General features: G+C 43.2%; 1 protein-coding gene across 1 annotated transcript in view; it reads left to right on the plus strand.

The window, feature by feature from the left end:
* The first annotated feature begins 2,236 nt into the window (after positions 1 to 2,236).
* Positions 2,237 to 12,319, plus strand: part of ntmt2 (N-terminal Xaa-Pro-Lys N-methyltransferase) — a 10,378-nt gene continuing 295 nt past the window's right edge. The window contains exons 1-4 of the mRNA XM_020499560.2: positions 2,237 to 2,817; positions 6,170 to 6,342; positions 10,316 to 10,568; positions 11,828 to 12,319. The exon at positions 11,828 to 12,319 is cut by the window's right edge and continues 295 nt beyond it. Coding sequence (XP_020355149.1) covers positions 2,577 to 2,817; positions 6,170 to 6,342; positions 10,316 to 10,568; positions 11,828 to 12,084 — 924 coding nt within the window. The 5' untranslated portion in view covers positions 2,237 to 2,576 and the 3' untranslated portion in view covers positions 12,085 to 12,319. The remainder of the gene's footprint in view (positions 2,818 to 6,169; positions 6,343 to 10,315; positions 10,569 to 11,827) is intronic.

A 12,319-nucleotide genomic window follows, 5' to 3' on the forward strand; every position in this document is an offset into this window, starting at 1 on the left:
CTGTGCCTGGTGGAGATTATAACAGAACATGGCCAAGATGTTCAAATGTTCATAGATGACCAGCATGGTCAAATAATAATAATCACAGTGGTTGTAGAGGGTGCAACAGGTCAGCACGTCAGGAGTAAATGTCAGTTGGCTCTTCATAGCCGATCATTCAGAGTATCTCTACCGCTCCTGCTGTCTTCTACACGTCCGGTGAACAGGTCAGGGTTCCATAGCTGCAGGCAGAACAGTTGAAACTGGAGCAGCAGCACAACCAAGTGGACTGGGGACAGCAAGGAGTCATCAGGCCAGGTGGTCCTGAGGCATGGTCCTAGGGCTCAGGTCCGAGAGAAAGAAAGAAAGAGAGAAAAAGAGAGAGCACACTTAAATTCACTCAGGACACCGGATAAGACAGGAGAAATACTCCAGATATTACAGACTGACCCTAGCCCCCTGACACAAACTATTGCAGCATAAATACTGGAGGCTGAGACAGAAGGGTTCTGGAGACCCTGTGGCCCCGTCCGATGATACCCCCGGACAGGGCCAAACAGGCAGGAAATAACCCCACCCACTTTGCCAAAGCACAGCCCCCACACCACTAGAGGGATATCTCCAACCAACCATCCTGAGACAAGGCCGAGTATAGCCCACAAAGATCTCCCCCACGGCACAACCCGGGGGGGAGGGGCACCAACCCAGACAGGAAGATCATGTCAGTGACTCAACCCACTCAAGTGACGCACCCCTCCTAGGGATGGCATGGAAGAGCACCAGTAAGCCAGTGACTCAGCCCCTGGAATAGGGTTTGAAGCAGAGAATCCCAGTGGAGAGAGGGGAATTAGGAGGCCTGCGTGTAGGTATGTACGGCTGGACCAAATCGGAAAGACCGGTAGGAGCAAGCCCATGTAATGCTTTGTAGGTTAGCATTAATACCTTGAAATCAGCCTTTGCTTTAGCAGGAAGCCAGTGTAGAGTGTCTAGCACTGGAGTAATATGATAAAATTTTTTGGTTCTAACTTTATCAGGTTAGCCGGAAAGTAGACAGTAGTGATTGCAGTAGTCTAACCTAGAAGTGGCAAAAGCATGGATTAATTTTCTGCATAATTTTTGGATAGAAAGTTTCTGATTTTTGCAATGTTATATAGATGGAAAAAAGCTGTCCTTCAAACAGTCTTGATATGTTCGTCAAAAGAGAGATCAGGGTCCAGAGTAATGCCGAGATCCTTCACAGTTTTATTTGAGACGACTGTACAACCATCAAGATGAATTGTCAGGTTCAATAGAATATCTCTTTGTTACAAGTCCCAGCTTCATACCGTTGCTTAAACATAGAGAACTGATCATGTATACATACTGGTTGCTGGGGTGGGATGGGTGTGGGGGGTTCGTGAGTGGGTGTGATTTTTTCCTCATGTCTTACTCATTGGTAGGAAGAAGTTTGATCCAAATTGGATGTTGGGTAGTCTACTATATTTATTGAATATTATCTGACTTCTATTAATTGAAATGGCCGATTTGGGTGCAATCAATTAGCTTAATTTCTCAGAGATCTAATTATATTTAAACAAAATAATGTTTCAGGAATGCTAATCATATCTGTTACTAACTACAGAAACAATTGCGGAACAATCTGAGATGGTCGGTGTTGAAATCCTCTTTCTGGTGCTTCTTGAGATGTAACGACCCCATGGACACTTGTGCTGTTTCTGGTCTCCTCCACAGAGCATGGTACATCAACATCCAGGTCGTTAAAGGCTGTGTACGATGACCACACAGTTTGTGTGTGTACAGTACGTGAACACTCACAAGGGGTTCTTTTTGTGATCTGAAATGTTGATTGAGCGTAGTGACATAGTGGCACGTACGCATTGGGGATCTCCCTGGAGACATATGACCAAAGCAGATTCTTGAACCATAAGCCTGACACATAACTGGACCAGAAGTGCAGCGACTACTAAAACTGAGAGGCTAGGGCAAAGCTTCAGCGTCTGACTATTTACAGACTGGCCATGTCTTATCATGTGCATAGGCACAGTCCAAATGTCTCCATTCAACGCTTTAAATAGGTAGAAATATTCACATGTTGTTGAGTGAATGCATGCATGGTCTACCATACGTTTTGCAGACCTATCACTTTGTAACTTAGGCATCCAAAGACAAGAACACTGTGGCTATGCATAGATACAAACATGAGAAGACTGCTAAAAATAACTGCTACATTATATGGCTTTAAGGGGCAGGGAGAACGTATCTTGTGTGCTGCTGGTATTTGTGGGTTGAAAGCTCGGATGCCACTCTGCGTGCCTGCAGCCGGGGTGCAGCTTTCAGCACTGCCCCAAGATGGGATCACAGCCGATCCCTTGCTGCCAGAGAAGGTACCAGGGGACCCCAGACCCACAGATATAGCAGCACCGCAGAAGCAACAGCAGAAGAAACAACACCTTCACACTTGGTCACACACACCGTGTGGTTCACACACACTGCTCGCTCGCTGGACTGGACGGGACACCGAGCAGAGACACTGCCACAGGCACACTAGGTCACACACACACACAGACCATCCGGTTCACGCACACTGAATCTCTGCGATGGACACTGCGCTGGATACAGACAAGGCAAGAATGAGCCTGGAAGATACAAACAGGGCAGTGGTGTCTCCAAGCGCTCCACCTAACATGGAGTTCCAAGCCCTCCACCAGGCCCATCGGGACCGCTGGAAGAACACAGACGTGTCCATGTGTCGCCACAGCCTGTCCTTCCATCTGCACCACAGCCTGAGGATGGAGTTCTTCGCCAGCTTCCTGTACCTGCTGGAGCAGATCCCCCTGGGTAAGGACAGGGGCGCCACCAACCGCCTTCATCGGGCTCTGGGCAAAGTGAGGGGGAACGGGTGTGTTTGAGCATGTGTGTACTTTTGAGGGTTAAATCAGTCTTAACATGCATGCAGAGATACAGTTTGTACCGTAGGCTGTACATGATCTATGTGGAAATATGCTATATGAGAGACACTGGTGTTAATGGGACTTCCCTGCGTTAATAAAACCAATTATCCAACTACACTATGTGCTTTCTGGCTGTCTGATATGGCACCATACTGGCCATCTCCTAGAACAGAGAGAATGTGCAATCAAGCACCTACTCTAATCCATAGCTCTTATCTAATCAATAGCTCTCACAATCACCTCGGTGTACCCTGATTTCAGGTCCTATAATCAGTTGAAAATGTTCCCACCATCTAACCATACTGACCATCCCAGCATCCTGACCATTTATCATGATTAAACAAGAGGTGGAACCTATGCATCTCAATGCATGATGATATAGTAAAGAGAGAGAAGCGCTAACTGTGTAGGCAGGATACTCGTACTGTACGTCCAGTGGCCTTCGCAAATTAAATTTGGAGTACCAGAGTGCGCTCTGGGCATTTGTTAATGCAGAGCGTTGTCAGATTGTCCTGTAAATTCAGAGCGTTTTGCTCTCGGAGAATTCAGAGAACACACTGGATACTCTGGCCAAGGAGTAGGGTTGATCCTAGAGTTCTGACCTCACTACGGCAGTCAAGCACCCAAGCTAACTGTCTAACGTTGGCTAGCTGGCTAGCTACTTCCAGACACAACTGAGAGAACAACCTCACTCTGATCATTTTACTCGCCCTAGTAGAGCTGGTTAGGCTGTTTTCATGTTATCCAGAGCGTTGGTGGCCGTAACTGCAACAATGTAATTACTTTTTTTTAACAACGTTTACCAACACCGGGCATATTCAACTGGTGTTCAGCTCTCGTAAATGTATCAGTTATTCTGCACTCTGGCACAATCAGACGAGAGTGCTCTGAAATCGGAGATGATCGCCAGAGTGAATTTATGACTGCACCCTTGATTTCCTAATTTTCTTGGAGATTTCAGTGGGTCAAACTAACCTGTCCAGGAATAGCCCCATCAATGGCATGTGAAGTGTGTAAGCACTGTGTCATGTCAAGAGGTGTTTGATTCATGACAGTCAGAGTTTCATAGTCATTATTTGTTTATTTATTGAACCTTTATTTAACTAGACAAGTCAGTTAAGAACAAATTTTTATTTACAATGACGGCCTACCGGGGAACAATGGGTTAACTGCCTTGATCAGGGACAGAACGACAGATTGTTACCTTGTCAAACAATTCCCTAATTGCATGTAAATTGGTGTGTAAACCTCTGACATTCTCTTGGTTTTGAAATTCAGTCCTTTGGTGAAGGAGATGTTTGTCCAAACAGATGAAAGGTCACAGAGTCTGGAAACTCTTTACCTTCACTAATGAGGTGAACTAATTGTGGGTGATGATAGGGGAAGTTGGCTGTAAAATGGCATTTGACTGGCAGAATGACACCTTTCACACTCAGTCTTCCCGTCCTCTGTGACATCTTGACCGTGTTACTATACTTATCCCTCTCTCCTGTAGGCGTCCCGAGTGTGCACACCAATACTGTATCAGAATACCATCTGATGCCTTGTGACCTTCAAACATTATTCGGCCAAGTGAACACCTGACTTGAGGCGTCTTGGAAGTTCTTGACATGTTTGGTTCGATACTATGATTGTCTTCTTCCCCTTGGTTTTAACCTCTGATTGTCTTCTTCTCCTTGGTTTTAACCTCTGATTGTCTTCTTCTCCTTGGTTTTAACCTCTCATTGTCTTCTTCTCCTTGGTTTTAACCTCTGATTGTCTTCTTCTCCTTGGTTTTAACCTCTCATTGTCTTCTTCTCCTTGGTTTTAACCTCTCATTGTCTTCTTCTCCTTGGTTTTAACCTCTCATTGTTTTCTTCTCCTTGGTTTTAACCTCTGATTGTCTTCTTCTCCTTGTTTTTAACCTCTGATTGTCTTCTTCTCCTTGGTTTTAACCTCTCATTGTCTTCTTCTCCTTGGTTTTAACCTCTCATTGTCTTCTTCTCCTTGGTTTTAACCTCTCATTGTCTTCTTCCCCTTGGTTTTAACCTCTCATTGTCTTCTTCTCCTTGGTTTTAACCTCTCATTGTCTTCTTCCCCTTGGTTTTAACCTCTCATTGTCTTCTTCTCCTTGGTTTTAACCTCTCATTGTCTTCTTCCCCTTGGTTTTAACCTCTCATTGTCTTCTTCTCCTTGGTTTTAACCTCTCATTGTCTTCTTCCCCTTGGTTTTAACCTCTCATTGTCTTCTTCTCCTTGGTTTTAACCTCTCATTGTCTTCTTCTCCTTGGTTTTAACCTCTCATTGTCTTCTTCCCCTTGGTTTTAACCTCTCATTGTCTTCTTCTCCTTGGTTTTAACCTCTCATTGTCTTCTTCCCCTTGGTTTTAACCTGTCTTCCTCTCCTTGGTTTTAACCTCTGATTGTCTTCTTCTCCTTGGTTTTAACCTCTGATTGTCTTCTTCTCCTTGGTTTTAACCTCTGATTGTCTGGAGGTGGCCGTGAAAATCCCACTCCTGGACCTCTTCCCTGTCGGGTGCCTTTTAGCATTGTGGTGTGAGTCCAATTGGAAGCAAATTACTTTATAATGACATCAAAGACTCTGAGAGTGCGATTGTTGCATCATGTTGCCATAAATTTTGCCGTGACACGTTTCCAGCTGACAAATGCATCGGCCCTCCCCCGACCCACACCCTGACCCCACCTGTCGCCTAAGCCCAGAGAAATGTCTGCCGATTCTTCTAGTTTTAACCAAAGGTCCCTCTCACTGGAAATACTGTACTCAACAAGACCTACAAAACAAATAGAAAGATATAGAATCATTTTACTAACTGGTGAGAAAAAAGTAGAACCCCAGTGTCAAAGGTCATGCGCTTGAATACCAAAATGAACAGTAAAAGTTTATAATCAAAGCATTGGGTGCATACAGTCCCAACGTATATATTGTTTACATCACATACCTGTAGTCCTCTTACTCCATACCACAGCTGATCATGCGGTTGGAAAACACCCTTATTTTTAGACTTATAATCAAATTATCGTCATGCGTCTCTCGGGCAGATCATCAGCTCTTATCCATAGTTAGTGATCCAGTGTCCTGTTCTGTTCTTCAGCACACCTGTTCCTCCTGCGTGACTTTGTCCTCTTCCCCAGTAGTGTGGTGAAGAGTGTTATTCACACGGACATAACATGACAATGGCACTTGACTATGGCCATGGGAAAAGGTCAATCAGTTGTGTGTGTGTGTGTGTGTATCCCACAGTCAAGCTCTTCGCAGTGACATGCGAGAAAATCAAAGGGGAGAAGTACTTCTACTACAAGGCGCAGCAGTTCTACGAGGACGTGGAGCCGTCAGAGGAGGGGATGATGGGAGACTTCGTTGAGATCTCCCACATCGACCTGGAAGGCTCCAGGAACTTTCTGAGCAGGTTTATTGTAAGTCTACACTACATTACACGTGTGTCACTGAAATGACACACGTGTAATGACAAAACTGAGTGGTAGTGACCTTGGAGCCTGAGCGTGTTACAGAACCCAAGTTGATATTTGTATCAGTATCTGTTTATGACATGAAATGCATCATCTTTCTGCTATAAAAATACCTTCTCCCATGAGTCCATCCCTTCTCATCTACAAAGGGAGCTGTACCTCTGCCCAGAGCACATCATGTCACTAATGGTCATCTTGACCTTCTGCCAGGCCGGCTCTGTAACAACACCCTCATGTCCAGAGCCCCAGACATTAATCCCCAATGTTACACCTGGTCCACAAGACTGGAGAGGGTCAACGTGTGTGCGTGCCTGTGTGTGTGTACTGTACTTACATGAATGGGGATTTGTGTTACATGGAAACTAGGCTATTAACAGTCATATCTGGTGTGGTTCTCATTATTGATAGTCATATCTGGTGTGGTTCTCATTATTGATAGTCATATCTGGTGTAGTTCTCATTATTGATAGTCATATCTGGTGTGGTTCTCATTATTGATAGTCATATCTGGTGTGGTTCTCATTATTGATAGTCATATCTGGTGTGGTTCTCATTATTGATAGTCATATCTGGTGTAGTTCTCATTATTGATAGTCATATCTGGTGTAGTTCTCATTATTGATAGTCATATCTGGTGTGGTTCTCATTATTGATAGTCATATCTGGTGTGGTTCTCATTATTGATAGTCATATCTGGTGTAGTTCTCATTATTGATAGTCATATCTGGTGTGGTTCTCATTATTTATAGTCATATCTGGTGTGGTTCTCATTATTTATAGTCATATCTGGTGTAGTTCTCATTATTGATAACACACACACACACACCTGTCTACTGCAAGGGAAGCCTTTGCAGTAGAGTTCTGATCTGGGCTATACCTGTCTACTGCACCTCCCCTTGCCAGTGGAGTTCTGACCTGGTCTATACCTGTCTACTGCACCTCCCCTTGCCAGTAGAGTTCTGATCTGGGCTATACCTGTCTACTGCACCTCCCCTTGCCAGTGGAGTTCTGACCTGGTCTATACCTGTCTACTGCACCTCCCCTTGCCAGTGGAGTTCTGACCTGGTCTATACCTGTATACTGCACCTCACCTTGCCAGTGGAGTTCTGACCTGGTCTATACCTGTATACTGCACCTCACCTTGCCAGTGGAGTTCTGACCTGGTCTATACCTGTATACTGCACCTCACCTTGCCAGTGGAGTTCTGACCTGGTCTATACCTGTATACTGCACCTCACCTTGCCAGTAGAGTTATGAACTCATTCCAGACTATAATAATCTGCCATTTCATTTATTACATTTAATAAGCCACAAGAAAAATATCCTTGAATAGCTTTACTCCTCGCCGGGCGGTAAAGCAGGGGACTTTCACAATGATGCGTATAGGTAACATACACGTTAGCAGTGGTGTAAAGTACTTAAGTAGAAACACTTTACAGTACTACTTAAGCACTGTTTTGGGGAATCTGTACTTTACTATTTATATTTTTGACAACTTTTACTTTTACTTCACTACATTCTTAAGGAAAATGATGTACTTTTTACTCCATACATTTTCCCTGACACTCAAAAGAACTCGTTACATTTTGAATGCTTTGCAGGACAGGAAAATGTTCCAATTCACACTGTAACGGTTGTCGTCTTCCTCTTCTGAGGAGGAGTAGGAAATATCGGACCAATATGCAGCGTGGTAAGTGTTCGTCATATTTATTTCACAGAACACAGAAAACAAACGAACAAGCGAATAAAGGAAAACCGAAACAGTCCCGTATGGTGAAAACACTGAAACGGAAAATAACCACCCACAAACAAGAATGGGAAAACAGGCTACCTAAGTATGGTTCTCAATCAGAGACAACGATTGACAGCTGCCTCTGATTGGGAACCATACCAGGCCAAACACATAGAAATATAAACACAAGAACAAAACATAGAATGCCCACCCCACCTCACGCCCTGACCGACCTAAAATAGAGACATACAAAAGGAACTAAGGTCAGGACGTGACACACACACTTAGCAAAATCCCTGGTCATCCAAACTGCCTCTGATCTGGAGGACTCACTAAACATAAATGTTTCGTTTGTAAATTATGTCTGGGTGTTGGAGTATGCCCCTGGCTATTCGTAAATTAAAAAATAACATTGTGCGTCTGGTTTGATCAATATAAGGAATTTAAAATGAGTCATACTTTTACTTTTGATACTTAAGTATATTTAAAACCAAATACTTTTAGAGTTTTACCCAAGTAGTATTTCACTGTGCGAAGTTCCCTTTTACTTGATTCATTTTCTATTCAACCTTTTACTGCAGTGGGCTAAACCAGGGTCACACAGAGTGTTTCTTAAACAAATCTACTTTCAAACAAAAGTATACACCTCACACACATGGTTATGGGCTTAAACAAAAGAAGACACCTGTACCATGTTAGATATAGAGATGAAATGTATTACATTGAGTTTGCATCCCAATACTACACTTTATATACATCACAGAAGACTGAAAGATAAAACCGTTTGACACAGAAACACTGGATTTTCTGCGGCTTTTTAAAATCATGTTTATTAATTATGAAATCATGAAACATATTAAGAACTTTCTTCCTATGAGGCAACAAGGTCATTTGACTGCAGGAAAGGGCTACAGTATCTTTACTTTTACTCAGGTATGACAATTAGGTCATTTTTCCACCACTGTATGTTAGAGCCGACATAATATACAGATATAGGATCTTAATTTGAGCCAGATTGCTACAACAGGAAAATAATCCTGAAGCAATAATGTGAACTATTATGTGGATTATAATTAATGGACAATGGCAAAGGCTCTGTGTATGACAGATATAGCTTTAGTTGCACAGCATAGTCTCCATTTAGTTGCAACACACACACAGTCTTAGATTAGGGTCACCCGAAACGTTATACAGCTAGCTACATTTCATAGTACTAGACACATGTACATTTCATAGTACTAGACACATGTACATTTCATAGTACTAGACACATGTACATTTCATAGTACTAGACACATGTACATTTCATAGTACTAGACACATGTACATTTCATAGTACTAGACACATGTACATTTCATAGTACTAGACACATGTACATTTCATAGTACTAGACACATGTACATTTCATAGTACTAGACACATGTACATTTCATAGTACTAGACACATGTACATTTCATAGTACTAGACACATGTACATTTCATAGTACTAGACACATGTACATTTCATAGTACGTCGTTCCATGTACTGCTCAACTGCTCTCTTGTACAAGGACATCCTTAGCTTAGACAGAGGAAGAGAACACTGTGTTTCAGTCATACTCCATGGTCTCCTAAAACTCTACTGTGCAGTGTCTGGATTCTAATCCTGACAACTCCATTAAAACCTAACACAGTGGGGAGATGTAGAATGCAGCCAGGTTAAACTGAAGAACAAGCTATGTGAGCAATATGGCAGTAATTCACCAAACCAGGAAGCATCCTCCAACAACCATAGAGTTCCTCCGGGGCCCATCTTTCACCGAATCACGGACTGGGGCCCCCCTCATTCCTCAGGGAAGAGAGGGAGAGGAGTGAGGTCAGAGTACAAAATGCAAAGAAGTTAAAACGAGCATGAATCAAGCAAAGTAATTTTTTTGTTCTCTATGTAAGGTCAAAGTTCATAGTGTCATTACCCTGAGGTATGGTGCTTGTTTCTGCTCTCTGGGCTTTTGGGTTACAGAGGCCAGACATCTGGTATAGAAAAAAATTATATGTATTACTGTGATCATAGCAAAGGACGCCAGGTAGCCTGATGTTTGCGTATACCTTTCCTGTGCGGAAGCATTTTAAAATTTCTGTTACATTACTGTAGTGTGTCTATTTACCAATGTGTACATGCTTGTGTATCATTCCATTCTTCAAACAGGGTCCTGGTAAGGCTGACACTAAGTGTGCCCTGGACTGTGGTTGTGGGATTGGGCGGGTATCTAAAGGTGTCCTCCTGCCCATCTTTGAGACCATGGAGATGTGTGACATGATTGAGGCCTTTCTGCTCCATGCCCATGAGGAGTACCTAGGAGACGACGCTGACCGCATAGAAACATACTACTGTTACAACCTGCAGGAGCTAACACCTCCCTCCAGGAAATATGATGTCGTCTGGATGCAGTGGTGTGCATGTAAGACTCACTCTCTGATCTCACTCTCTGATGTGTTTGTGTCTGATAGTGTGTGTGCGTCATGTTTGTGATGTTTTCATGTTTTGACCTCTCATCTCCTGTTTCTTTTCCATATGAGGTTGTTTACATTCAGTAAGTGTGAGTACCTCCGTATGTAGAACGTCACATTAAAGCAACATGCAGTGTATATACTGTATTCCATACTACCTATTGCATCTTAGCCTACGCCGCTCTGACATTGCTCATCCATATATTTAAGCAATAAGGCACCTCGGGGGTTTGTGATATATGGCCAATATACCACAGCTAAGGGCTGTTCTTAGTCACGACACAACGCGGAGTTCTAGGACAGCCCTTAGCCGTGGTATATTGGTCATATATCACAAACCCCCGAGGTGCCTTATTGCTATTATAAACTGGTTACCAACGTAATTAGAGCAGTACAAATAAATGTTTTGTCATACTCATGGCATACTGTCTGATATACCACAGCTTTCAGCCAATCAGAATTCAGGGTTCGAACCACCCAGTTAATAATTATATTTATATATTCTTATTCCATTCCTTACTAAGATTTGTGTGTATTATGTATTTGTTGTGGAATGGTTAGATATTACTTGTTAGATATTGCTGCACTGTCAGAACTAGAAACACAAGCATTTTGCTATACTCTTAATAACATCTGCTAACCATGTGTATGTGACCAATAACATTTGATTTGATGTTGATTTGACATTACAGCAACATACAGGCATTAGATATCAGAGCTCCTTGTCAGTCAACAGCAGTTAAAAGAGTCTGTATGAAGAACTCTGCCCAATTCCAGTCTTATTTTAGGAGGGACCAGCATTGATTTTTCAGTGAAGGGATATTTCAGGTTGTGTTTATTTTGCCATGTTAGGGGACCTCCTCATGTCACTCTCATTTGGTGAGCCCTGTCATGCTTAGGGTGTGCCCTGTCATGCTTAGGGTGTGCCCTGTCTTGCTTAGGGTGTGCCCTGTCATGCTTAGGGTGTGCCCTGTCATGCTTAGGGTGTGCCCTGTCATGCTTAGGGTGTGCCCTGTCACGTTCTGTGTGGGGCAGGTTATATAAGACAACTCGAGGTAGAGGACGAATCTAGGTTCTAGATCTCAGAGAAAAAGTATGGGTGGATAAAATCTATATAGTTAAAATAAGTTTGACAGACAGACGCAGGCAGACAGACAGACTCTCCCTTACTCTGATTGGTGGGTCTTGTGTTGCGCTGTCCCATCTCCAGGTCACCTGACGGACAGGGACCTGATGCAGTTCCTGATGCGCTGTAAGAAGAGTCTGCGGCCCAACGGGGTTATCATCATTAAGGACAACATGGCCCGGAAGGGCTGCAAGCTGGATCCCATCGACAGCAGCATCATCCGTCACCTGGACATTATGAAGGACATCATCTTTAAGGCCGGCCTGAAGGTCCTGGCTGTGGAGAAACAAGAAGGATTCCCAGACGCCATCGTCCCTGTGTGGATGATCGCTATGCAGTAGACAGACAGACGAGTGGATGGGCGGACTGACTGGCTGATAGACAGTATACAGTACCTTCGTTATTAGACATTCTGACACACTATTACAAGATTGTAATGTCTCACACCCCCTGACAAGCGCACACTACTACTCCAATGAAAACAGAATGGTGTATATATAGATTTTACGTTGCTTTTTTTTGTGCCAGTGTGTTGTTTTTATATACCTCTGCCTGTAATATTGCAGATTTTAAATG

The sequence above is a fragment of the Oncorhynchus kisutch genome, linkage group LG13, assembly GCF_002021735.2.
Source record: "Oncorhynchus kisutch isolate 150728-3 linkage group LG13, Okis_V2, whole genome shotgun sequence".
NCBI lineage: Eukaryota > Metazoa > Chordata > Actinopteri > Salmoniformes > Salmonidae > Oncorhynchus > Oncorhynchus kisutch.